Source organism: Geotrypetes seraphini, chromosome 10, assembly GCF_902459505.1.
Source record: "Geotrypetes seraphini chromosome 10, aGeoSer1.1, whole genome shotgun sequence".
NCBI classification, from domain to species: domain Eukaryota; kingdom Metazoa; phylum Chordata; class Amphibia; order Gymnophiona; family Dermophiidae; genus Geotrypetes; species Geotrypetes seraphini.
Genome location: NC_047093.1, coordinates 141,574,721 through 141,602,534, shown reverse-complemented (window position 1 = coordinate 141,602,534; position 27,814 = coordinate 141,574,721). Strand labels below are relative to the sequence as shown.

Below are 27,814 nucleotides of genomic sequence, written 5' to 3'. Positions count from 1 at the left end.
GCCCTGTTAAGGTTAGACAGTGGATCTAAAGCCATCTCATTCTTCTGGCTTATCAATAATAATAATAGCTTTATTTATATCCCATCATACCTTTCAGTTCAAGACAGTGCTGAAACAGGGAGTTAACATCGGTTGGAATTGGGAAGGGGAAGGTGGACTATTATGTGTTGGGCAGCATAAGGGGTGGGAGTGGGTCTACTTCCGATAAACAGCATAATTAGCTCTTAGCCTCTTATAGAAACCTTTTAACATGAGTGATCCACAAATTAAGATGCATAGATTTGTCTAAAGTGCCTTCATTATATGCAAATTTCTTTCATGCATATACATTATGGAGATTCTGAAAACTGGCAAGGGGGGTACCACAGGACCCCGTTGAGAAACTGCTCTAAAGGCCTAAAGCTTAGACAACTATTCCCCTCTAGATACCACCTACCCTCCCACACGCCCGCCAAAGAAGCAATAACCCCCTCCCCCTCCTCTCAGCTAACTTATTACCCGTTCCCTCTCTCCGACCCGCCTCTTCTTCTCCCTCATTGGCTACCATTTTCTGTGCTTATCCGTGATTGGTTCTTCTCTGCCCCATTGTCTCCCCGTTTTCCATTCTCTCAACTAGGTCTCCCGCCCGCCGTCTTCGTCTCTGATTGGCTGCGGGATAGCGAAAACAGACAGGGACCTCGCCCCCCCCCCCACCCAGCCCCGATTGGCTGGAGTCCCGCTCTCCGTCTAGAGCTTAGGAGGGTGCGCACGCGGGCCGTGACGCCGCCGCGAGAGCCGGGCTCGCGCCGGCCCGCCCCCATTTACTCCTCCCGCGTGCGGTGATTGCTAAACGGAGGCTAAGGGGGCTTCCGAACGGCTCGTGCGGGCGTCGTTTGGTTATAAAGCGTCGCGCTGCGTGGCGGCGAAAGATTCTGGAACCGCACCCCGGGCTCGCGGCCATGGAAGATACCATGTATGGTAAGGGGGAGGGGGTGGGGGTAAGAAGCTTCTGTCAATGAGAGGGGGTGGGGTTGAACCATCGCACAAAGAGCTGAGGGAGGGGGGATCGTACTATCTCTAATAGGGGCTGGGGAGTGTGTTCTGCCATCTATACAGGGGGAGTGAAAGAGGGGCTAAAGTTTAAACCATCAGTACAAAGACCTGGGGGGACAAGGATTGTACCATCTATAGGAGTGACTGGGGGAAAGAGGGGCTGTACTATCTGCAAAAACTGAGGGGAAGAGGGACTTATAACGCCTGTAAAAGTGATTGAGGCAGGATTGTACCACATATAGAACAGAGGGGGGGGGGGAGCTGTACCATCTTCAGAAAGATTGGGGGTTGATGGGATTATACTACCTTTAGAAGTGATTGGGGCTGTTCCATCTGTTCAAAAGCTTAGGGGCAGGATTATACCAGCTATAAAAGAGACAGGGGGAGGGGTCTGCACCATGTGTACAAAAACTACTACTAACTACAGTACTATTATTTCTGTAGCGCTACCAGATGTACACAGCGGTGTGGAGAGTCACGATAGTGACAGTCCCAAGTTTCCAAGAGGCAGACAAAAAGGATGTCATGGACGTTGGCTGGTTTGGAGGGCAGTGGGGAGTAGGGTTATGGGCTGAAGGCTAGATCAAAAAAGGTGGGTTTTCAATCTGCTTTTAAACAAGGCTAGGGGTAAAAGGGATTATACTGCCTTTAGAAATGATTGGAGCTGTACCATCTGTACAAAATCTTTAGGGCAGGATTATACCATCTATAGAAGAGATGGGGGAAACTGAAAGACTGGAGGGTAGAGGGAATTATGCCACCTATAGAAGTAATTGGGGTTGTACCATATATACAGAGACCTGGGGTTGCGGCTGTTGATACCAGTGGGTTGTCTTCATCATGACCAGGAAATACAAACCAAACTTCTCTCGACACCCAACCAAGCATCCCCCGCAGGGGCCACCATATATCCCTTATCACAGGGGTGTCAAAGTCCCTCCTCGAGGGCTGCAATCCAGTCAGGTTTTCAGGATTTGCCCAGTGAATATGCATGAGATCTATTTACATGCACTGCTTTCATTGTATGCTAATAGAGCTCATGCATATTCATTGGGGAAATTCTGAAAACCCAACTGGATTGCGGCCCTCAAGGAGGGACTTTGACACCCCTACCTTATCACCTCCTTGTCCTCCTTCAGGCAGAACTGGACTCCTCTCTCAACACCCATCCAAGCATCCCCCGCAGGGGCCACCATACATCCCTTATGACCTCCTTCAGGCAGAACTGGACTCCCTTCTTTGGAACAAAGTGGTTGAAGAGGTTCCACCAGAGCAACAGGGACAGGAATTTTACTCCATTTTTCAAGAAGTCTGAAAATCTCTGACCTCAACAGCTTCATTAAGAGAGAGAAGTTCAGAATGAACTCTTTGTCACGATCTGATTCTCAACCCCACAGATGCCTGGTTGGCTTTATTAGATCTGAGGGATGTGTACGTTCACTTTCCCATCCGCCCATAGCACTGGCCATTCCGTTGTTTCAGTTTCCTCCAGTGCCGTTTCCATTACACAGTTCCTTCATTGCCTTCAGGCTGTTTACCAAGTGCTTTGCAGCAGTGGTCGCTCATCTACAGAAACGAGGTCCTTTCATTTATTCTTATTTCAATAACTGGCTCATCACTGCCTCAACCAAAGCCAAAGTTCTGTATACTGTCCACGCTACCACAGAACTCCTGCAGCGGCTTGGCTTCCTCACCAACTCCAAATCCAACTTGGAGGTCCAAAAGTCTTTACCCCTTCTTTGGGGCTGTGCTTTACATCAGATTGGCACAGGCCTTTCTTCCCTGAGACAGGGCAGCCTCGATCTCTGCATCTCCAGGGAGTCTATACAGCTTCAGCTGAGACCATCTTCCATTTCCAGCACCAGACTCCAGAGGCACCTCAAACTCATTGGACACAGAGCTCTCAACCACTCAACATCAAATGAACACTTCTGTGATGGTGCTTGGACTCTAACCACTTTTTGAGTACCTCCCCAACTCATCCTAATGATTGACACTTCCGCTTCGGGCTGGGAAGTTCACTTCCTTGACCTCAAAACACAAAGCCCCTGGTTGGCCCATGAAGCTCACCTCCATATCATTCTCTTGGAGATAAGGGCAATTTTACTCATCCTTTGAACATTCACCCCCAAACTGACAACCAGATAGCCGTGTCAGCAAGCGGGATTCTGCAGGGAAGCACTCTGTATCTAGACTGGACTACTGCAACTCCATCTATATAAGCCTAACTAAGAAAAACCTCCATAGACCAGCTAATTCAGAACGCCGAGGCCAAGCTTATTTTCGCAAAAGGAAAGTTCGACCACGTCTCCCCACTCCTCTCCAAGCTTCACTGGCTCCCAGTATACTCCAGAGTCCCCTATAAATGTGCCTGCACAGCCTTCAAGATTCTACATGGCGTCTTTCCTCCCGTTATCCCACTCCTTTGGAATTCCTCAAACCCGCTCTCTACTAGATCCTCCCAAAAATTGAAACTCTTTCCCATCTATAAAAGGTATATCCCACGCAGGAAAACTTGGAACATCCCTCCCTTTTAGAACCACAGAACTCTGGAACAACCTCTCATCCCCGCTCAGAAATTCTAGCTCCTTCCAATCCTTCCGCAAACACTTGAAAACTTGGCTCTTTTCAAAAATCTAATCTCCTCCCGTTCTCTAGCACCCTGTCCCTCTCTATCTTCTCAGTCCCTCTCCTATATCCCTTCTTTGTAGTTCCTTTCCTCGCAACCTCTGTAAACCGTGCCGAGCTCTGCGCTTGCGGAAATGGTGTGGTATACAAACCTAAGGTTTAGTTTAGTTTAGTAATACTTTTAAATAGGAGGAAATATTTTGTCACTTAAAGAATAGTTAAATTCTAGAATGTGTTGCCAGAGGATGTGGTAAGAGTAGGTAATGTAGCTGGTTTTAAAAATGGTTTGGACAAGTTCCTGGAGGAAAAGTCCATAAACTGCTGTTGAGACACACATTTTGCCCAGGATCGGTAGCATGGAATACTGCTACTAGTTGGGTTTTTCCAGGTACTTGTGACCTGGATTGGCCTCCATGAAGACGGGATATTGGGCTAGATGATCACTGGTCTGATCCATTAAGGCTATTCTTATGTTCTTATGACAGTAGCCATTTCAGTCACGATACAAGCCTCCTATCTCCCCAGAGAGCAGAATCAGCTCACAAACCTTGGCTGGAAATGACCTGCACAAATAGTCTCTTGACTTGGAGGTCTCGTACACCTGGATCTACCAACATCAAATTTTTGCTACAGCAGACAATGCAAAATGCTACTGCTTCTGTTCCATCTGGCTAGATGCATGCAGGTATTCATTTTGAGGCCTTCACTTTTCCTTGGCACAACAGCTTCCAATATGCCTTCACTCTGATCATGAAAGGCATTCCTCGACAGGACAAGACCCAGCTCATCCTTGTAGCACGTAGATAGCCCAGATAGCTCTGGCCTGCTCCTTCTATCCATGTAAGCAGATCAGCCTGCCCTCCTCGCCAACCCTTCCCAACAGCACGACTTTTTTTCATCAGCCTGCATACCCTCTCCCTACTGTGTGGCGCTTGAATGGAGCTATGTAAGCCAATTCACACTAGCTCTAAATCAAGCTATCATCCTGTCAGCTTGCAAGCCCTCTACACATTCCTCCTATGGTTTCAAATAGACCCGCTTCAACAAATAAGCAGACTCTGGGGATCTTGATCCATTCTCTTATCCCTTCCCTGGACATTGACATCTCCTGGGACTTTGAGTCGAGTTTTCAAACCTGTCCGCCTCCACTTGGCTGCCATCGCTGCTTACTGTGACTTAGTTGACAGCAGGGCCCTCTAAGAACATAAGAATTGCCATACTGGGTCAGACCGAAGGACCATCAAGCCCAGCATCCTGTTTCCAACAGTGGCCAACCCAGGTCCCAAGTACCTAACTAGATCCCAAGGAGTAAAACAGATTTTATGTTGCTTATTCTAGGAATAAGCAGTGGATTTCCCCAAATCTATCTCAATAATGGCCTATGGACTTCTCTTTTAGGAAATTAAGCAAATCTTTTTTAGTCCATTTCTTTATTACATGTTTCATGAGTGGATTAATGTAGGTCTGCTCTTCACTGCACTAATTGCTACCAGCTTGTGAACTTATCCTCGCCTCTCTCATGCAGTCATTTTTTTGAGCCTCACGGCCTCATCTTCTCAAGCATCTCACTTAGAAAACAGTGTTTCTGTTAAGCCATCATGTTGGCTAGACGCATCAGCAAACTGCAGGCTGTAATGACTTACCTTGGCTAATAATAATAATTTATATACCGCAAAACTGTAAAGTTCGATGCGGTTTACAATAGTTAAAAAAGAATATAATAAGTAAAAAGAGCTAATATCCTAAAAATCTGAGTAATGCATAATAAAATTCCTACAAATCGGCTACCTAAATATTTCGAGAACAAATATGTTTTTAGATGTTTTCTAAATCCCCCGTAAATATCAGTAAGCAGAAGCAGTTGTTCTAAATCCTTGCCCCATGTTGCTACCTAATATGAGAAAAGATGTTGGTGATGTTTTTTTAAGTTTACATCCTCTAACAGGTGGGGAAACAAAGTGCAAATGTGAGCTTCTCTTATGTTTATTGGTTGCAAAAGAGAAAAGCTCAGTTAAATTTTTAGGAGCTAAACCAAACAAAACATTACATTACATTACATTACATTAGGGATTTCTATTCCGCCATTACCTTGCGGTTCAAGGCGGATTACAAAAGGTTAATTTAAAAAAACAGAGTTACAATGATTAGCTAGAGAGGTAAGTTGTAGATCTTATAAACATTTAGCGGGTTGTTGAGGGTGAGGTGGTTTGTAAGAGAGTTAATAGGTGGTCAGAGTGGAGATTCTTTTGTTATTATTAGTGCAGTAATGGGTAGATCAAATGTCAGTTTTAGAGTTACTAAGAGGTCGTGGTGTTATTGCTGCTTCAGGAATTTCTTGAAAAGTGTGGTTTTTATTTCTTTTCTGAACGTCCTATAGTCTGGGGTGGTCATCAGAAGGTTGGAGATCTGGTTGTCCAGCCTTGCGGCTTGAGTGGCTAGGAGGCCGTCGTGTAGTTTTGTTCTTTTTACTTCCTTGATTGGGGGGGGTATGAATGGGGAGTGCGTTTTTCTGTGTCTGGTAGTGGGTGCTTGGATGAGGCGATTGTTCAGGTATGATGGGCTGTCTCCGTGTAGGGTTTTAAATAATATGCAGTAGAATTTGAATTGGATTCTTTCTTGGATTGGAAGCCAATGTGAGTTGATGAAGGCTTCAGTGATGTGGTCATGTTTTTTCAATGAGTAGATGAGTCTCAAAGCTGTCACACGCGCCTCCATTGGCAGCTAGTGCAGCACTCGATAAGAAGATGTTACATGATCATATTTCTTCAGCCCAAAAATCAACCTGACTGCTGCATTTTGTACTATTTGCAGTCGTTGCATGTTTTTCTGAGAAACTGCTTTCTGAGAAATTGCTGAATAGGCAATATTGCAGTAGTCAAGTTGGCTCAATATGAGAGATTGCACCAAAACTCTACATGAGGAAGCATCAAAATATGCCCTAATAGACCGGAGCTTCCAAAGAGTGAAGAAACCCTTTCTGACCAGAGTCCACTTGATCCTTCATTGTCAAACCCTGATCCAGTATAATATCTAGAACCTTAATAATAGATTGAATGGGATAGTTCAATTTATTGATACACAATGATGTTGTTTTCGTATCAAACGGATGAGGAGAAGCAACAAAGAATTTCGTTTTTTCCGAATTAAGCTTCAGTTTGAACTCAATCATCCATTGCTCCATCAAAACCAATACTTCTGTTGCTTTAGGAATAATTTCAGAAAGGGAGGTAGTAAATGGAATAATGATTGTAAAATCATCTGCGTAACTAAATAATTTTATCCCCAACTGGTACAATTGTGCACCTAACAATGACATATAGACATTAAAGAGCAGTGGAGATAACGGTGAGCCTTGCGGAACACCTGATGGATTACTCCAAGTGTTGGAATGATCATAATTAAAACGAACTTGATAGATACGAGACATTAAGAAAACCTCGAAACCAATCTAACGCCTCTCCTCTGATGCCAATAGTATCCAAACATTGTAACAATTTCCTGTGGTCTGCTAAATAAAATGCAGAGCTCGTATCAAATTGCATGATCAAGGCATTAAGGCCCTTACTGAACAAAAAAAGTAAATTGTCCAAAATAGCTGCAATTACTGTCTCAGTGCTAAACAAAGGTCTAAAACCAGATTGAGATTCATGTTAAAGGCGCGGTGGTTGAAGCTACAGCCTTAGCACCCTGGGGTTGTGGGTTCAAACCCTGCGCTGCTCCTTGTGACCCTGGGCAAGTCACTTAATCCTCCATAGTCCCAGGTACGTTAGATAGATTGTGAGCCCACCGGGACAGATAGGGAAAATGCTTGAGTACCTGATTGTAAAACCGCTTAGAAAACCTTGATAGGCGGTATATAAAATCCTAATAAACTTAAACTTAAACATTAATTGAAAATGGACCAACCCTTCCATAATTTTTACAAAAAATGGAATGGATGCTACTGGTCTATAATTAGTTATTAATGCTAGAGATTCTTTGCGATTTTCCATTTTTTAAATTGTCAGTCAAGTTGTTCAGCAAATTTAATTTAAAATCTAAAGGAGCTGCTTTCGTAACTTCCAGTGGACAAGAATCCAGAATACAATATGATTTAACATACTTATTATATAATTTGTTATAATTACTCCATTCTGGATCTTGAAAGAAGCTCCAAATCATATCCACTTGTATTGCATTTCCTTGCATATTAAGTATTTGGTATTCATAAGTATCATTTATCAAGCAATTATTTCTTAAATTTTTAATCTTTAAATCAAAATGCTGAGCTAAATCATTTGCTGAAGGTAACTTAGGGCTCCTTTTACTAAGGTGCGCTAGCATTTTTAGCGCGCGCTAACCTCCGTGCTACTTAAAAAATACTAACGCTAGCTCTATGGAGGCGTTAGCACGTGGGGCAATGTAGCACGTGCTAAAACCGCTAGCGCACTTTAGTAAAAGGAGCCCTTAGTATTATGTATGGCCTGAGTATAGCATGAGGTGTCAAAATAAATTTGTAACCAGATTAAATACGCAGTTTCTTTACAGGAAGGTGTTGCTTTGCATCTACCTAAAACTTCTTCCGAAGGTCATCTCCACCATCCACCTGAATCAGCTGATTGTCCTCCTGGCCTTCTTCCCAAAACCACACTCTTCACAAGCAGAAGAAGGCCCTCCATACTCTGAAAGCAAGCTTGCTTTTCTACCTCTGAGTGACAGAGGTTGTCGTAGGGGGTTGTAACTTGTTGTCACCTTCAACGTCAGCAGCCCTGACTCACCAGCCTCCTAGCAAGCCATTTTTATCTGAGAGAGGACATGATCGAAATATTCAAGATAACGAAGGGACTAGACTTAGTAGATAAAGACAGGTTGTTCACCCTCTCCAAGGTAGAGAGAATGAGAGGGCACTCTCTAAAGTTAAAAGGGGATAGATTCCGGACAAACGTAAGGAAGTTCTTCACCCAGAGAGTGGTAGAAAACTGGAATGCTCTTATGGAGGCTGTTATAGGGGAAAACACCCTCCAGGGATTCAAGACAAAGTAAGACAAGTTCCTGCTGAACCAGAACATACGCAGGTAAAGCTAGTCTCAGGGCACTGGTCTTTGACCTAAGGGCCGCCGCGTGAGTGGACTGCTGGGCACGATGGACCACTGGTCTGACCCACAGCAGCAATTCTTATGTTCTTATAATCCCACTGCATCACTGCTGCTGTGTGGTTATCCCTTCACACGTTTACTGAGCATTACTGTCTGGTCTCCAACTTGGCAAATATTACTTATGGCCAAATGGTGCTTTGCAAGTCTCTTTGCCTGCTAACTTCTCATCATCTCCACCCTTTTGTGGGTCAACTATCGACAACAGCTGAAACACCTGTGTTGATCCACAGCTAGAGAATCGCCAACTAGCGGCCCCACTTGTCTGTGGAGAAAGTAAAGTTGCTTACCTGTAGTGGGAGTTCTCTGTAGATAGTAGGGGAATGCAGCCACATTGCTGCCTTACAATCTGAACTCACTCCACACCAGCAGGGTGTCTAGAAGCTGGAACTAACAAATTTGAATCTGCTAAGGGGGGAGCTTTGGCAAATTGCCTCCGCTAGATAATGTCGCCAACTAATTTATTTTTTTTTTTTAAACTTTATTTCTTTATTGAATCTTCACTTCAATTCACAAGAATAATCTTGTTCCATGCAATACAGAGAAAGAAACAATTTTTACCAATTATACAAAACTTATGCAAATACAAAGTTATCCCCTCCTTAGACCACAATATAGGGGGTGTGATAATCAAATAATATTGGAGACATTAATTTAAAAATAAATTCAAAGGAAAAAGCTTAGTGTGGCACAGCTACCATCTAATTGTAATCCATTCTTAATCAGTTCTTAATGGATCTTTTTGACGTTTAGGAATTCCTTCAAGTGGTCTGGAGAAAAAAATATGTACTTAATTCCCAAATACCTCACCAGACATTTACAGGGATAAGCTAATAGAAACGTAGCCCCAATTTAAGAGTTTCTTGACATAGGGAAAGGAAATCTTTCCTTCGCTCTTGAGTAACTTTTGAAACATCTGGATAAATCCAAATCCGTTGCTCTCCAAATAGTTTTTGAGAATTCTTAAAAGAATAATCTTAAAATCATATTTAGATCTTGCTCAAAAACAAAAGATGTTAGAAGCGTAGCTCTTTCAGTGTCTGAATTCAAAGTTTGTTCAAAAAAGCAGTAACATTACCAAAATCAATCTGTTTCTCTCGTCCATTATTTTTCTCCGTTTCTCTTTGAGGTAGGTAATAAATCTTGTTTAAAGGAGGAATATTGTCAGGGGAAATTTCCAAATTCTCAATTAGATATCTTTTGAAAAAATCTATAGGCGGAGTTCCAGGTGAAATTGGGAAATTCAAAATGCGAAGATTTAATCTCCTATTATGATTTTCAGTTTGTTCTTATTTTCTATGTATCAAGGAATTATCTTTGATTGTTGCTATTTTAAACAGTTGCAGCTGCTGTATATCATCCTGCATCTGTTTGGTTTGGTTTAAGAAATCCATTTTTACTGAGTCGACAGTTTTAGTAAGAGTGTCAATCTTAGAGTTAATATCTGTTACATCCTCAGTAGTTTTGGCCATTGCAGTCTCCAGCCATTGTAGGAGTAACCAAATGTCTCCTAAGGAGCCTCCGTGGGAGCGGGGTTAATTCCTTCTCTCTCTGTTGGTTTCTTCAGCTGCCCTGCCATTGCTGGCTCAGCACCCTCGCCAGGAAACACCATTGATTCCCTTCTGGGATCATAGCTCTCCTGCAACTGAGCCCCAGCAGAGGCTGGACACACGGGGTTAGATTGAACCAGAGGGGATAAAGATATTTTGAACCCCGAAAGGGGAAGAGGTCTCCACCACCTTCACCCAAAGCTGGGTCACTTCCTCCGGTAGCTTGAGTACCCATCGGTAGAGCTGCAAAGAAGCGGTCGACGGTTTGCTGGATGGATGTTGAAGAAAGGGCTGGCGAAGGTACGGTCCTTATCACTCCCTTCTGCTTTGAATGCGGCATCAGAAAAGCAAAGCAAGGTAAAACGTTTCAGTGGAAGGTGCCTGTGATCATCAGATCTTCTCATTGCTCCGTAGCGATTCTCACACTGCCACCATCTTGTCACACCTGGCAGTCGCCAACTAATTTTTAAATCAGGGCCACTTGGATCCAAACGAGCTGAAGAAGGGTCATTAAATATCCTCCCATGTGAGGGCCACAACATTGCTAACCAGCCCGCCTTCAAACTTAGTGGGTGTATCCTCAAGGAGCAGGTATTTCCAAATACATTTTCTTTGGCCATTGAGAAATGCCTTGTCCTTCAAGCATATGGCCCTTCCTCCCATCCACGTCCCCCTTTCTGTTACGAGCTTGGGTAGAAAGGCAGAGCATAGCTGAAAAAAGCCAGAATGGCTGGACGTTGCATTGAAAAACAATGGTCTATAACGTAGCTGCTGCTTGTTAAGCTTGCACATCCAGACTGATGTGGCCGCTTTTCTGCCCAAAGAGACAAAGGATCCTTGCTTACTATGTGTCATCATTATAAATCCTGGCTGAGGATTTGTAACTCTTGTCTACTCCTTGTTTTCCAGTCCCCGCAGACCTCACCCCAGAGGAGCGCATTGAACTGGAGAACATTCGGCGCAGGAAGCAGGAGCTGCTGGTGGAGATCCAGAGGCTCCGGGATGAGCTGAGCGATGCCATGAGCGAAGTGGAAGGGCTGGAAGCTAACGAGGGCAGGTGAGATAGGGGGAGGGGTGCAGAACACAAGCCAGTAACACAAACTGTGTTGTGGTGGAGCAAGTGGAGGAATAGGCAGGAAGGCTTAACATGCAGATCTCTTTCTTCTGTGGTCTCATGTACGCTTCCATTGTGGCAGGAGATTAGAAAGGAATCTGGGAAGCTTCAGAGTTGGAGGTTGGTGAGGCTACAAAGGAAAGAAAATTATCAGGTAAGATCTAACTTCTCTCTTTGTTTTTTTAAACTTTTTCTTTTATTCTCCTACCCATAGCAAAACTTTGCAGAGAAACCGGAAGATTGGCATGGGGAGGAAAAAATTCAACATGGATCCGAAGAAGGTAGGGCTAAATCACACATCCATGTGATATATTCATGCCAGTACCCCAGTAGCCAGTGGAGCAAAGCATATCCTTCACTCCCCTTCAGTGGCATCTTGGTAGTGCAGTGGGAGAATGAGCCTCCCACTCTCTCTGGAGTCTTCTAAAAACAGTGCTGAATGGGCACCATCCCTTCTCCATTTCTGACCTGCATCGGTTTGTTCTTTTTCTGGCAGGGGATCCTATACTTGGTGGAGAATGAACTGGTGAGATACACACCGGAGGAGATTGCTCGCTTTCTCTACAAAGGTGAAGGACTGAACAAGACAGCCATCGGGGATTACCTGGGAGAGAGGTGAGGAGAAGCGAATTTGAATCAGAGGAGGAGTTCTCGCACCTAACTAATTCTTGACCCGATCTCCCAAATCCATAGTAGTGGCGGTCCAGCAAGTTAAGTGGCAGTCCTGTTTTCATCATTCCTCCTTGATCGTTTTCCACCCACTGTACGATATAAAGATGGTAAAGCTGATATTGATAAGCAGTTTTAATTCTATGGTGCCTGTTCTCCGTAAAGGAGTGGGGGCAGAGAGACAAGTCAGAACAAAGGATTGGGCGGATGCAGGCTGCATCTTTTTATTGGGAAGCAGATGGGAAGATGTTATTGAGAAGCAGACAGCAAAGACCATAGAAGGGAAACACCGGGTACACCTGCTTCTCTCTCTGCCCCTCCAGCGCAATGCTCTCTGTCAGAAGCAGGACAGCGGCTACCGCTGCCTCTACATACACACATCAGATTTCGGCTGCAGCCTCCTGGAATCTTGATACTCTTGTGCTGCTTTTCCTCCTCTGACCCTTTGCAAATGGATCCTGTGTTCTCTTACAGGGAAGACTTTAACATTGCTGTCCTGCATGCCTTTGTGGACCTGCACGAATTCACAGACCTGAACTTGGTGCAAGCCCTGCGGTGAGTAGAGGGAGGGTTACAGGGGATGTTTCTCTACTGCCGTCAACATACTTGAAAGGGAGGGAGGGAGGAAGCAATTGGGTAATGTGTCGCACCACAGAGGGCCCAGGAGTGATTATTATAACCACTTCTTGTTCTTATTTCCTGTATAAAGCCATCCTGTCTCTTCAGCACATGTTTAAAAGAATTCTCTTTGTAGTAAAAGGATGGCTTGTAGTTGCCTCACATGTAGAAGAGGGGATAATTTGCTTTTTATGAAGAGAGTTTGCTTCCTTTGCTCTGCGTTCTCCCTCAAGCATTCTGCTCTTTTTTTTCCACAGGCAGTTCTTGTGGAGTTTCCGCCTGCCTGGTGAGGCCCAAAAAATTGACCGGATGATGGAGGCTTTTGCGCAGAGATACTGCCTGTGTAACCCAGGGGTGTTTCAGTCTACAGGTATATCTTCTCTGCCTTTTGAATGAAAGAACTCAGTACCTGAGGGCCGCAGGGTCCACTCGCAGTCGGGCAAGCACGTGTGTGCAATGCCCTAACATGTACACCCTTTTATCCCTCTGTCAGACACCTGCTATGTCCTGTCCTTTGCCGTCATCATGTTGAACACCAGCCTGCACAACCCCAATGTGCGAGATAAGCCCGGGGTGGAGCGCTTTATCTCCATGAACCGCGGTATCAATGACGGAGGGGACCTACCAGAAGAGCTGCTGCGAGTAAGTGTGGATGGCCAGGATCTCTTTCTCTGCTGGCAAAGTTGTAGCGAGGGAGGTTGGTACCTGAGGCGGTGGCGCCTGTCATCAGTGTGCCATGTGCCCCCTCCCCTCACTTGAGTGCCCCAAGCCTCCTGCATACCTCTTGAAATGTTTGTCCCCTTTTAGAATTTTTTTGACAGCAATGTATGAGTTAAAGCTTGCTTGTATTTCTGAATTGATTGAATTTGCGCTCTATCCCTGTTTATATAACAGGGATGATTAATGATTTCTTTAGCACTCTCCAGACCAGTAGAGGTTAACCTTACGAATGGGTATATATCTAATCATGACCAGCAGGTGGAGACTGAAAACAAAACTTTGGGACAGTATATCCTAGCCCCTCCTCTCTATTTCCCTCAGTCTTCTTTCAGTCTCCAGCAGGTGTTGAGTGATCTGTACCCATCTCCCTTGGTAGGGCTGTTGGAATTTGTTTAGGGGGTTTATTGTCCCTGTTTTTAGCCGGACGGAGCTTGGACGGACTCTGTTTGGGGGTTCGTCCGACCTCGGGGGTGTCAAACCCGGCGGGTCACGAGCGGGGTCCCTCCCCCCACTTCCTCCACCTCCCCACATTTTTTTAGAGGAGCCTCAGCAGTAAGCCTTGCCCCCTAAGTCAAGCAAGGCATATTGCTTCGAGAGCCTGTGGAGTCTGTTCTGTAAAAAAAAAAAAAAAAATCCTGAGGTAGTGCTGGTCTGAAGGGTTGTTTCCCTTTAAGAAAACTGTATTTTACTGTATTTTTTCATGTAACCAGCACTTTTTTATAGCTAGGTCGCGTATGGAGCAATTGTGCCCTTCTCCGGGGGAGTAGGACACAATTTTAGTCCAGCCGCGAGGCACTCGCGGCCGGCCTGAACTCGGCGGTTTGGGTCGGTGAGGTGGTGGAGCTCCGTCGGCAGCGGCTGCAGGCGCCCAGAGCTCCCCGCCGATGGTGCCTCGCGAGTCGGCTTGGAGCAGTGGGGAAGCCCGGTCTTCCACAACCGCCCACGGAGGGATTCCCCGAAGGATTCCCTCTCAGCTGATTTTTTGACAGCTGATGCCGGCTTGCCTGCTTTAGCGGCTGAGACTATTCAGGTCTCTCAGCCGCTTCAGGCTATGGAGGGAGCTTTTTTGGCGGGAAAACCGCCATCTTCTCTGTCTGGCCCCTCCATTTTGTCTTCCACCTCAGGTGACCTTCCCCCTGTTTTGACTATGCAGGGGCAAGGTTCTGCTGGGTCCCCTGCTGTGGCAGGGAGTCCCTTGGGACCCTCGGGGGGTTTTTTCTCCTGAATTTTTCTTTTCTTTATGCAGAGCCTATTTTCAGGCGGCTGGGGGTCCCGGTTGCGCCCAGGGGGTTTCGGGGGGTGGGTTTTCCTCCGCGCTCCCTGCGGCTTTGCCTCTTTCGTCTGGCGTGACGTCCCCTCCGCCGCCTCCCTTGTCCAAGCGTCCGCGGGTGTCGTGGGACGAGAATTTGTGGTCGGAGGAACGGGTCGGTCTGGAGGAGGACCTGGACCCTTCTGAGGAGTTCCAGGACTCTCTGGAGGGGACGGAAGCTGGCGGCGGGTTGTCGGATTTCCCGTTCTCCAGTGACGAGGCGTCCGTGGTGCGCCTTTTTCAGAAAGATGAGCTGCCTGACCTTATTCAACAGGTTTCTTCGGTTTTGCGTTTTGAGGACGCGCCGCCGGAGACTCCGCGTGTGGGGGACCCCCTGTTACGGGGGATCCGTTCCGTTTCCCGCTCTTTTCCTATGCATCAGGATATTCGGGATATTATTCTGGAGCAGTGGAAAACGCCGGAGACGCCGTTTCGGCTGGCGCGCAGCATGGCTCGCCTGTATCCCATTCCTGAAGGGGATCGGGCTACGTTAGCTTCGCCAGTCGTGGATGCGGTGGTCTCGGCAATTTCCAAGCGGCATACCGTGCCTGTTGAGGGCGGTTCTGCCTTGCGGGACCCTGAGGAGCGCAAATTGGAGAGCATCCTTAAGCAAAATTTTCAGGTCTCTGCCTTTGGGGTCCAGGCGGCTATTTGTGGGGGACTGTTCGCTCGCGCCGTTTTTCGGTGGGCGGAGCGGGTCTTGGATCGAGAGTCTGACGACTGGTCTCTGGTGGATCAGGAGGTTGCGAAGATTGAGATGGCGGCCTCATTCCTCTCATATGCTCTATATGACTTGCTGCGGATATCGGCTAAGTCTATGGCTTTTGGCGTGGCCGCAAGGCGTGTGTTGTGGCTGCGCGCTTGGGCGGCGGATGCTGCGTCCAAAGCTAAGCTTACTAAATTTCCCTTTCGGGGGTCGTTTTTGTTTGGAGAGGACTTGGATAAGTTGATTCAGACTCTGTCGGACTCGAAAGTTCCCCGTCTGCCGGAGGACCGTGCCCGCCCGGCGTCTCGGGGGGGTGCGGCCAGGGGGCGTTTGCGGGATTTTCGCAAGTATCGCCCTGGGCGTGGGGCTGCTTCTTTCCAGTCTCCGGGATTTTCCCGGGGTCGGTTCTTCCAGCGCATGCAGCCCTTTCGGGGGGCCCGTCGGGGGGCAGGGAATCCCTCCGCCGGTTCCCCCGCTTCCCGTCCTGCACAATGACGCCTTGCCGGTGCCCCCTTTGGTTCCGGTGGGGGCTCAGCTGCGCGAATTTTTCCCCAAATGGGCCGAGATCACGTCCGATCGGTGGGTCCTGGAGGTGGTGCGGGACGGTTATGCCCTGGAGTTCGCCCGCTCTCTGCCGGATTTTTTCCTCGCTTCTCCGTGTCAGACTCCGGGGAAGACGCAGGCTTTTCGCCAGACCCTTCAGCGCTTGCTAGATCTCAGGGCAGTTGTTCCGGTGCCCCCTCCGGAGTGGGGCACGGGCAGGTACTCCATTTACTTTGTGGTGCCCAAAAAGGAGGGGACCTTTCGGCCCATCCTCGATTTAAAAGGGGTCAACAGGGCTCTCAAGATTCCCTCTTTCCGTATGGAAACTCTGCGGTCGGTCATTCTGGCGGTTCAGCCGGGGGAGTTTCTCACTTCTCTCGATCTGACGGAGGCCTACTTGCATGTTCCCATTCGGGCCTCTCATCAGCGTTTCCTGCGCTTTGCGATCTTGGGTCGGCACTTTCAGTTCTGTGCGCTTCCCTTTGGGCTGGCCACGGCTCCTCGGACGTTCACCAAGGTGATGGTGGTCGTCGCGGCAGCCTTGCGGTCGGAGGGCATCCTGGTACACCCCTACCTGGACGACTGGTTAATTCGGGCAAAGTCGTTGCAGGAAAGCTCCCGGGTTACTGCTCGGGTGGTGGAGTTTCTCCGGTCGCTGGGCTGGGTGGTCAACCTTTCCAAGAGTCGGTTGGTCCCGGCTCAGCGTCTGGAGTACCTAGGGGTGCTGTTCGACACCTCCTTGGGGAAGGTCTTCCTCCCAGAGGGCCGGGTGAGCAAATTGCAATCTCAGATTCGCCTGCTTTTGGCGTCCCGGTGTCCTCGGGCGCGAGATTTCCTCCAGGTCTTGGGGTCGATGGCGGCGTCCCTGGACGTGGTGAGGTGGGCGCGGGCCCACATGCGTCCTCTCCAGTATGCTCTGCTCCGGAGGTGGTCTCCCCAGAGGCACGGGATGGATGTTCCGGTTCCCCTGCGAGGCTTGGCGCGCTGCAGTCTGCGTTGGTGGCTCCAGACCCCTCACCTTGTTCAGGGGGTGGGTCTGGATCTCCCGCAGTGGACGGTGCTCCTGACGGATGCGAGTCTCTTGGGTTGGGGGGCTCAGTGTTTGGGTCACTCGGCTCAGGGCACCTGGTCCGCGGAGGAGGCCGCCTGGTCGATCAACGTGTTGGAGACCAGAGCGGTCCGTCTGGCGCTGTTGGCTTTCCACTCCCTGTTGATGGGCAAGTCGGTCAGAGTGCTGTCGGACAATGCCACGGCGGTGGCTTATGTCAATCGTCAGGGGGGCACCAAGAGCACTCAGGTGGCGCAGGAGGCGGCTCTGCTCATGGTTTGGGCGGAATCCCATCTGCTGGACCTCTCGGCCTCTCATATAGCCGGAGTAGAAAATGTTCAGGCAGACTTCCTCAGTCGTCACTTCCTAGATCCAGGAGAGTGGTGTCTCGGCGCCGAGGCGTTTCAGTTGATAGTGCAGGCTTGGGGGCAGCCCCTGATGGACCTGATGGCCACGGGTGGCAACGCCAAAGTGCCCCGCTTCTTCAGTCGTCGCAGGGACGGTCTGGCCGAGGGTCTGGATGCTCTGGTCCAGCAGTGGCCAACGGAGGGGCTGTTGTATGTGTTCCCTCCTTGGCCGCTGGTGGGCAGAGTGCTTCTTCGCATTGTTCACCATCCGGGTTTGGTGGTGCTGGTGGCGCCGGATTGGCCTCGCCGTCCGTGGTATGCGGATCTGGTGAGGCACCTGGTAGCGGATCCTCTTCCTCTGCCTCTCTCGGACGACCTTCTGATGCAGGGTCCCATTCCCATGTTCGACCCGTCTCCCTTCTGTCTTATGGCGTGGCTCTTGAAAGGGGTCGCCTTAGCAAGAAGGGATATTCAGACAAGGTGATCTCTACACTGTTGGGGTCCCGGAGGCTTTCTACCTCTCGGGCTTATGTGCGGGTTTGGCGTCTCTTTGAGGATTGGTGTCGGGCGCGGGGAGTGACCTCTTTTCGCGCTTCTCTGCCTAACATTCTGGAGTTCTTGCAGGATGGCCTGGATAGAGGCCTGGCTTGGTCTTCTCTCCGGGTTCATCTTGCGGCCCTGTCGGCTTTTCGAGGGTTGGTGTCAGGTCAGCGTTTATCGGCTCTTCCTGATGTGATTCGGTTTTTGCGGGCGGCCAAGTTGCTTAGGCCTCCCCTACGGCCCTCGGTTCCCTCTTGGGATCTTAATCTGGTTCTCTCTGTTTTGGTGCGTCCGCCTTTCGAGCCCTTGGACGTCTGTTCTTTGAAGGACCTTACTTTGAAGGCGGTCTTTTTGGTGGCCATTACTTCTGCTAGGCGTGTTTCTGAGCTGCAGGGTTTCTCTTGTAGGGCTCCCTTCTTGGAGTTTTCTAGGGAGCGGGTCGTCTTGCGGCCTGTTCCTTCCTTTCTGCCGAAGGTTGTTTCTCCTTTTCATGTCAATCAATCGGTGGTTCTCCCGGTCTTGGGTGGTCGGGAGGGCTCTTCTGAGCAACGGCAGCTGCGCAAGTTGGATGTCGGTCGGGTCCTTCGCTCTTATGTGCAGCGGACCCAGGAATTCCGGAAGTCCGATCATCTCTTTGTCCTCCTGGCGGGTCCTCGTCGGGGAGCTGGCGCTTCTAAGGCTACTATTGCGCGCTGGATCAAGGAGACGATTGCTTCCGCTTATCTTCTGAAACAGCAGCCTGTTCCGGAGTTTCTCAAGGCTCATTCCACTCGGGGTCAGGCGGCTTCTTGGGCTGAGTCGTCGCTCGTGCCTCCAGTGGATATTTGTAAGGCTGCGGTTTGGTCTTCCTTGCATTCCTTTGTTCGTCATTATCGGGTTGATGTGCAGGCGCGTCGGGACGCGGTGTTCGGTGAGCGTGTATTGGTATCGGCCCTTCGGGGGTCCCGCCCGTGAGAGGGACTGCTTTGGTACGTCCCATTCGTAAGGTTAACCTCTACTGGTCTGGAGAGTGCTAAAGAAGGAGAAATTAGGTTCTTACCTGCTAATTTACTTTCTTTTAGCTTCTCCAGACCAGTAGAGGTCCCCACCCTGTCTGTTGTTGTTGTTGTTGGGGCTGTTGCGCGGGCAGTTTTTGGTTTTTGCTGCGGGTTCTAGTATTTTTCTAGGGCCGGGGAGAATTGAAGAACAGCGGCTGTGGCTCGGCTGGCTTAGCTGGCGAGCTGTGGGGACATTCTTCCTTCGGGAATTTCTCCTCTGCATTTTCCAACAGCATTTTGGGTATGTTATTTGTTACTCCTTTCGGAGTATTGTTTTTTCTCTCTGTTGTTTTCCAGTTCTTGGTTCTGCTTGGCTATTCGGCAGACTGAGGGAAATAGAGAGGAGGGGCTAGGATATACTGTCCCAAAGTTTTGTTTTCAGTCTCCACCTGCTGGTCATGATTAGATATATACCCATTCGTAAGGTTAACCTCTACTGGTCTGGAGAAGCTAAAAGAAAGTAAATTAGCAGGTAAGAACCTAATTTCTCCATTGTTTAGACATGTCTGTTGTATGTGATAATTATAGAGAAAGATTTTATGTATGTGATATGGAAACTGCATAGTTGCATGCGGTATATACATTTTTAAAATAACTAAATTTACTGCTTGCGCCAGCCTCGACATTCTTCTGACGTTATGTTTATGTTTATTCAGATTTTTGATTGAACGCTTTTTCGAAACTACAAAGCGTTGTACAAAATTTAAAATTAACATTTAGACAAAAATTTAACAAATAAAACTTACATTACTGTAATGACACATCTATTATTAATTGAATTATAATAAAAACTACATGACTGACAACAAATACGTACTGGGTAAAAAGGACCGAAAAGCCCCTGGACACGAATAGGAAGAGGGGGAGAAATACAATCGGTATAGAAAATGTGAGAAACATTTAAGGTAAACACAAAAGGGAATTGGGAAAATAAATGTAAGAAACAAGATTAAATTAATTACTAAAACACAGTTGATCAGTTAAAAGCATCTTTAAAAAGAAAGCACTTTAAATTGCTTTTAAATTTTTTTGTAAGTTTTTTTCCATTTTTAAGTGTAAAGGAAGAGTGTTCCAAATCATAGGGGCTGTCACAGAAAAGATTGAGGTACGACGTGTACCAATTATTTTTAAAGATGGAATGATTATATTGAGAAATAGATCTTAAAGTTATGTGAAGTGAAGTTATGTTTGCACCGGCGAATAATTAAATAGGTACATGGAGAGAAGGAGAGCTGCAGGTGCTGACGCCCTACATGAAGACGATGCCCAGGACAGTCTGCCCTCCCCCCCCCCCCTCACTATGCGACTGAGTTGTAGTTACTATCTTCAAGTCTGGAGAAGCCAGAGTTGTACTTAATTAGATAGAAATGTGCTAGTGTTTAGCTCTGTCTTGTGTTGGAGATTTTGACGGAGGCGCATGCATGTAGAAAAGGAAAGTTGCGTATTGGCAGAGAGAGGGTGAGAGGGAGGTAACAGCATAGTGAACCAGCTGCGCGCAGTAGGTAGGTGAGAAGGCTTGGCTGCCCTCACCAGTACCTGCTTTGCTCCTAGAATCTTTATGACAGCATCCGGAACGAGCCCTTCAAGATCCCCGAGGATGACGGCAACGACCTGACCCACACCTTCTTCAATCCTGACCGTGAGGGCTGGCTGCTGAAACTAGGTAAGCACCACAGCTACCCCCTGTCAAAACTTTCAGCCACAGCACGTTTCTGAGTGCATCTAATTGAAGAGGGTGGGAAAGGGATCCCCAAATTTTCCCTGCTTTGACAAAGAGCCGTCCGCATCCCTTGCCCACCTGGCACAGGAAAGGTATTAGATGCACCAATGTGTGGGCTGATGTTAGGGGCTGGGTACAGTTAGGAGATGTTTAGGGTCATTTTAAAAAGAGGGGTGGGGGGATTGCGGAACATACTGTATGAGAGAGGGGACTCGTGAGAGGTACAGCCACTACCTCCTCTACCCTGCTACGTATTTTGTGTGTCTTGTGTTTTTCCAGCTTACTTTAATATAACTCGGTTTCCTTCTCTTTCTCTCTCTGTCCCCTGTCTCCCCTCTTCCCTTATTCCTCTGTCTCTGACTCTGCCCTGCTCCTCTCTCCCCACCCCCAAACCCCGTGCTTCACTGCTGACGACACCCGCTCTCCCGTCTGCTCAAAATAAACTCCCCAAGGAGGTAGGTAGCGCCTTGTCCTTCACCCTCACGCTTTCCCCAGTACTTTGTTTATGCGCCATCAAATTTCCAAAAGGCTAGCCGATTCCTCTGCTGGACCACTGAGCTGCCCAGCAGTCGGAGGTAGTTGTGCAATGGAAGGGGTACAGATTTAAAAAAAAAAAAAAAAAAATATATATATATATATATATATATATATATATATATATATATACAATTGTAAGATTTGTCATGAGCCATCCAGATGTTGACTTTTCTTGGGTTTGTTGCTGTCCATCCAAATTTCCTCCTCCTCCTCTCTCTCCACACTGAAACAGCTTTCCCCTCTCCAGAGGTGCACGTGACCTGGCCCTCTGCTGTGTCCTGGTGAGGAAGGGACTCATGCTCCTCCATCTGCCTCCCTTACTCCCGTTGTTTGTTTGTTTTTTCTCTTTCCCCGGCAGGTGGACGTGTGAAGACCTGGAAAAGACGCTGGTTCATCCTGACTGACAACTGCCTTTATTATTTTGAATACACAACAGTGAGTTTCTGGCAAGGGGGAGGTTTATGAGTGAGGCTGGATTTATGCAGAAATAATCTATTAGAATTTTTTGAAGGTGTGAGTTAGCTTTCTGGGTTGATATAAACGTGTTTGGATTTTCAGAAGGTGTTTTGATAAAGGTCCCTCATGAGACACGCTCTGGAATTTAAAATGTCTTAGGTTAGGTGTCGGGTCTTTGTCTAAATTAGGAACCGATTTAAAGATAAGAAACAGTGACATTAAATGGTCTCTCTTTGTGGAGAAAGGTGAATATCAGGTTTATTTAAAAATTTGATATACCCTTATTAAAATTCAAAGCGGTTTTACATAATATAAAAACAAAGTATGAAAAGAACATACAAATTACATACAAAACAAATTACAAATAATGCTACAAACAATCAAACGCACTGACAAACATTAACTTATCAATACAGGATGGAGAAGGGCAGAAATACAATTTGTATAAAGAGGAGGAAAAGGACTAACAAAAGGAAGGGGACCAAAAAAAATAGTCTAGAATAATGTAAGATAAGCTAACATGATTAAAATATGGCAAGGAACAGATTTCCATTACCGTCCTTAGAAGGACTATTATACACCAAATGCATCTTTAAAAAGAAAGGCCTTCAAGTTACTTTTAAATTTATCCAGGAATGTAATTTCTCTTATAAAATTTGGTGCTCAGGGATCTTAACATATTTATAAATGATCTAGAAAAGGAAATAAGTGAAATGATCAAGTTTGCAGATGGCACAAAATTATTGAAAGTTTTTAAAATGCACACAGTCTGAGAAATTGCAGGAGGACCTGGCATGACTGGGTGAGTGGAAATGCCAAACAATTCTGGATGTCCCCCCAGGAAAAGGATGTAGGTGTTACTGTTGTGAATTCTCAGCTCAGTACGTGCTAGAGGCCAAGAAAGCAAACGGGAGTTATTTGGGAAGGACTGGAGAATAAAGCGGAGAATATCATACTGCCCCTTGAGTATCGCTTCATGGTGTCACTGCCCCTTGAGTAATTGTGTACATCTCAAACATATAACGGAATTAGAAAAGGTACAGAGAAGTGTGACCAAAATGATAAAGGAAAGGCTAAATATGTTGAGGTTTTTCAGCTTGAAGAATAGACGGTTGAAGGGAAGTTTCCAAGTTTATTTAAACACTTGATATACCGGAATGGATGAACATCTATGCGGTTTACATATAAAATTAATAGATAAGATAATATAGATAAAGGTAGAGCTACAATATCAATAGTAAAGGCAAGAAAGTCAAAAGATGAAGGGTTAAAAGCTGATTTTGTGCTCCTTGTTTCACACTAGTCTTTGTAAAACTCTTTAGCTCATTTTACGAATCATTGGTTAAATGCATCTATAAATAGGAAGGTTTTTAGTAATGTTTTAAAACGTTCCCAAGATTGTGCTTTGTTCAAATGTAATTTGGAAGGGCATTCCAGAGTTGGGGGCCGGTGACTGGAAAAGAACGATCTCTAATATTTGAGTACACAATTTGCCTAATCGATGGAATCACTAAGAGGTTTTGCTGTAGAGAGCGAAGTGTACGTATTGATGAATTAAATAGTTATCTAAGTATGGTGGAAATATGATAAGGAGTTTATAAAATAGTGAGCAGCACGGAAGGGCTGTGCCTTAGGCAGCAGCTATGAGGCCCCAGATGAGTGTGTGGGTTTGTGTGTGTGTCTGTAGTCCCATTTGCCAGGCTCAGATCCTCTTCTTTTAATGTTAACCTGTTTCTCCTTTGTCAATCTCTCTGTAGGACAAAGAGCCTAGAGGAATCATCCCCTTGGAGAACCTCAGTATTCGGGAAGTAGAGGATCCCCGGAAACCTGTAAGGATTCTCGCCTACCTTCCCTCTTCGTTTCTAATTTCTTAGTGGTGGTGGGGAGGGAGGGAGCTCAGTTAGGGTCCTCCTCTCCTCTTCTTCCTACCATCTTCAGATGTATGTAAATAAAGATTAGGCTTGCTTCTATCTTTCAGAACTGCTTTGAGCTATACATCCCCAATAATAAGGGACAGCTGATCAAAGCTTGTAAGACGGAGGCAGATGGACGCGTGGTAGAAGGAAACCACAACGTGTATCGTATCTCGGCGCCCACGCAAGAGGAAAAAGATGAGTGGATAAAGTCAATCAAGTAAGGAGGGCTGATGTGATGGTGGTGGGGTGTTGAAGCATTTTGATTTGTTACTGTGCATTCTACTTCTCTCGTTTGGTAATGTTTGATCTCCTCCTCTTCCTCACCAAGAGCCATAGCAAATAGACTTCTTGTATGTTAGATATATACCATAGCTATACCAGTCAGCTTTCCAGCCCATCCATCCCAACCCAAAACCCATACAAAATGCTACCCACTCTCCTCACCTCCAGGAAATCTGACGAAAAAGTAAAGACTTATCTGTTCTCTTAGTCTTCTGCAGCTGGCGTTGTCCAGGTAAGTAGAACCAACGTTTCAGCGATCATGCTGTAGCCTTCTTTAGGGTATGCAGTGAGTTCTGCAGTTTGTCTTTATATATAACATAGAAACATAGAAAATGACGGCAGAGAAGGGCTATAGCCCATCAAGTCTGCCCACTCTATTAACCCTCCTCCTAACCAGCCACCTAGGGGTCACACTCTGATGGCATCACTTTTCACTACCCTCGCAGAGATCTGACTTGGGCATCACACTTTTTCTTGAAATCTTGCACGCTGGCTGGCCTCGATCACTGGCACTGGGAGCCCATTCCAATGGTCAACCACTCGTTCAGTGAAGAAATACTTCCTGGTGTTGTTATGAAATTTCCCGCCCCTGATTTTAAGCGTATGCCCTCTTGTGGTCGATGGGGTTGGCTGACCTGATTGAGAACAGGAATCACAGACTTTCCCACCAAAATTCAAATTCATGACCAACGGACCTCCCTGTTCTCAAATCAGTGTCAGTGGACCTACTATATATAAAGACAAACTGCAGCCCTCCCAGCATACCCTGAAGGAAGCCACAGCATGATGGCTCAAACGTCGGTTTTACCACCAATAAAGACTTCTCTATCTACCTCGGCTCTTTTTCCCCTTCTCTCTATATCCTACCCATTAAAAAATTTTGTCTGGATAGCATACACTTTTGAACAAACTTGGAAACTAATCTCAAAAAGAACAGTGCGCTCTGGCCTTGGTCCTTCACAACTGTTCACAAACCAGAGTATTCTACTGAAAAACAACAATAATTTGATACACAGTATGGAAAAAATGGCCGAGGTTAGAGAAGTTTTTTAAGCTTGCTTCCAGCCCAGAGAAGAGACAGCTGGCACCACTAGGATTTTCATGATACCACAGTGCATGTGCGTATACTGGCTTTGTTAGAATCCAGATGCATTGCAGTTATCTTAAAACCAGGCCTAGTTTGGGAAGCACACACATCCTACTGCTAAAACAAATCCTTAACTCACTAGCCACAGGGGCAAGAAGAATCGGGATCCTCTAGTCCAGGTTAACTCTGTCTGTTTGCTATTCTGCAGGGCTGCTGTGAGCGTGGACCCCTTCTATGAGATGCTAGCTGCTCGGAAGAAGAGAATATCAGTGAAAAAGAAGCTGGAACAGCAGGAGACACAAGAGCAGGTGTGAACCTGATGGCAGGACTGGAGACAACTGCAGGAAGCCAGGACAGAACAACTTGGAAGAACCCCTGTGGGGAAAGTAGGGGTATTAACCTGCACCTTTAATTTTGTACTCTTACCTTCCCCGAGAAGACCACTGGCCTGTGGAGGGAGAGATCACATCACTACTGCTGTGTGGCTCTAAGTGAAGCCTAGGCCTTAACTGTCACATCCCTGTGCATGACTGATACCAAGCTCTTCACGCTTGTTCATTGTACCGGACAATGCTGCCCTTCCCTTTCCAACAACTTCTGTTTCTGCATTCAATTTTCAATATCTGTTCAATGTGTTTTGGGGTTTTATTTCAACAAATCACTTTTTGTATTTTAGTTTCTTTGTATTTTAGTTTCTTTGTAACTGCACCTTAAGGCAAAAAGCCCTTTACCTGAAGGGTGGTTTATTGGTGACAGCCAAGTCAACCCCCTCCCCCCCCTCCGACTCAGACTGCTTGCTAGTTTATCTCGGGGCTCAGCTCAGAGAGGGCCAGTGGAGCTCCTCTCTGCTACCTGACTGAAAGGTAGAGAGAGAAGCTTAACACAGACACTGTACTGTGACTACCACGCTTTGAGAGAGAGGAAAGGCATTGTCAGGTTAGCAGGAAGTTACCAAAGGGAGACAGGAGCAGAGAAATTAACAGGTGGCTTTGTTTCCATATCCCCCTCTCTCCACGCAGGCGCTCTTGTACAAAGTCAAAATGACGGGGGAAATGGTCCCATCTCTTTCGCAGGTCCACCCTTTCTCCCCACTAGTGCAGCGGAAACCCAACTCTTGACACTACCAAGCTTTTATTAATGCAGCAAGTACGGAAGTCTAATTGCTTCAGGCAGCAGGAGGCAGGGTGCGCCCTGTCGGTATCTTGCACAACAAAACATGTAGCAGAAGCTGAGAGAAATACTAAACTGCCCCTCAAGCTGTTTTAGGGTGTGCATCAGAACTACAGCCACCCTGATGAGGTGCTCTTAGCTCATGTGAGGGCTTTTACTCACAAGTCAGAGATATAAGAGAGACCATGTGTCCTGTGATACCCAGCTAGAAACAACCCCTCCCACACCTACATAAGCTTTTATTTATAATACACTGAAAATTACAACAGGATCAACTGACACAGAGGAAGAAAAAGTGACTTAGTCCATAGAGGGAGTTGGTAAGAACTGGAGATTCAGGCTGAAACATAGAAAAGAATTCTCCTGTCTTCTTCTTTACACCTCTCAACATATTTCTTTCCCTATTTGCCCCATAAAGAGGAGCATTTTTTAGGATAGAAATGAGTGCAACACTGGCTGTGACCAGTGACATAGGGCATGTGTACCAGTGGCATCAAACTAGCAATGGTATATGCAAATGCTGCTCTACTACCAGTAATCTTAGGGATAAGAGCAGGCAGGAGTTTTATAAACAGTGATTCTGGGTAGGGCGTGGCTGGCAGGCACCACTGGGCTGGGTACCAATAATCAGATAAAGTTAGGAAAGCATTTTTTCTGTCTTATCTGGGTAGTTATGTGGTTAGCAGATTGAGTATCGTCACTAGATCCTTCTCATCCCCAAGATGGGCTGCCAGAATAGTCAAGGGTATTATCCAGAAATAGACAGCAGGGCTTTTGAAGGTCAGAGATGTTCCTACTTGGAAAAGTGTCTGAATAACAGCTGCTGCCATGTCTTTAAGAAGGAAGCACTCATGAAATGTAGGAAAGGATGAAACAGGTTCTGGGGTGTGGGACAACCTATTTACCCCAGGTTTGCTAAGAGGCTAGCTATAACCACAAGTTAATACAAAAGTGTCAACACTGGACAATAGCAATACAACTGCATGGCATAGGTTTTTATGCTGTATGTACAATAATGAGAAACGGGGCTCGGATGCACAAAATCAAATGTTTGTATAGGGCTGAGGGCGGTGGGAAGTCTGCTGCTTGTCAAAGTTTTCTATAGTAGTATCTGTGTAGTCTGAGCAAAAGAGGGCAGGATTCCCTTTTGTAATATTCCAGAGTTTGGCGAGGGAAGGAGCCTTCTGTACTAAATCCTTTTCATTCCCCCTCTTCAGCTTGACCTGCTCCCAAGAACTGGGAATTTCAGTTGAGGACAAACACCAGTGCCAAAGGAGGGAAGTGTTGTTCCTTTGTCTAGGACACATGGTGACAACCTGTGTCATTAGATTGCATTATAATTATTGTTTATTTTTTGTCATTATTTAAAACTAACATATACCTACTTTAATAAATATGAACTGATGTAGAAGCAAAGAGCAGACTCTTCATTTGCTGAATTACAGACCTCACACAGGAGCCTTTTTCATAAATGAGAAGAGAATTTGCAGTACTCAATGATGAGCTGTGGAACAAATGTGTTCTTTCTAAAAATCATCAAGTCAACCTCTTGATCTTTACCACTTTCAGGGAGTCTGGTCTCATGGCTATCTTTATTTTGTAATAGAACAAAGAAAACTGGCAAAATACAGACCATGCAGTCTGTCCATCTAC

General features: G+C 46.4%; 1 protein-coding gene across 2 annotated transcripts; it reads left to right on the top strand.

Moving 5' to 3' along the window:
• Positions 1 to 682: 682 nt before the first annotated feature.
• Positions 683 to 27,572, top strand: CYTH2 (cytohesin 2). Of its 2 annotated transcripts, XR_004540884.1 has the most exons (13): positions 683 to 957; positions 11,252 to 11,399; positions 11,671 to 11,737; positions 11,953 to 12,071; positions 12,600 to 12,680; positions 13,001 to 13,113; positions 13,237 to 13,385; positions 20,545 to 20,657; positions 21,607 to 21,685; positions 23,464 to 23,535; positions 23,685 to 23,839; positions 25,200 to 27,038; positions 27,072 to 27,572. XR_004540884.1 is itself a non-coding variant. In XM_033961065.1 (12 exons), exons 1-12 carry the CDS (start codon positions 939 to 941, stop codon positions 25,303 to 25,305), a joined length of 1,218 nt encoding a protein of 405 aa, XP_033816956.1. In that variant the 5' UTR covers positions 683 to 938; the 3' UTR covers positions 25,306 to 27,572. The 2 variants fall into 2 exon arrangements, 1 of the variants encoding a protein (XP_033816956.1); XM_033961065.1 differs by having other exon boundaries at positions 20,545 to 20,656; positions 21,609 to 21,685; positions 25,200 to 27,572.
• Positions 27,573 to 27,814: the final 242 nt, after the last annotated feature.

Bases quoted from the DNA above. Each gene is read 5' to 3' on its own strand.
- CYTH2 (XM_033961065.1), top strand. The intron at 11,400-11,670 runs GTGAGATAGGGG...TCCTACCCATAG, and splicing joins CTGGAAGCTAACGAGGGCAG to CAAAACTTTGCAGAGAAACC. The intron at 21,686-23,463 runs GTGAGTTTCTGG...ATCTCTCTGTAG, and splicing joins ATTATTTTGAATACACAACA to GACAAAGAGCCTAGAGGAAT.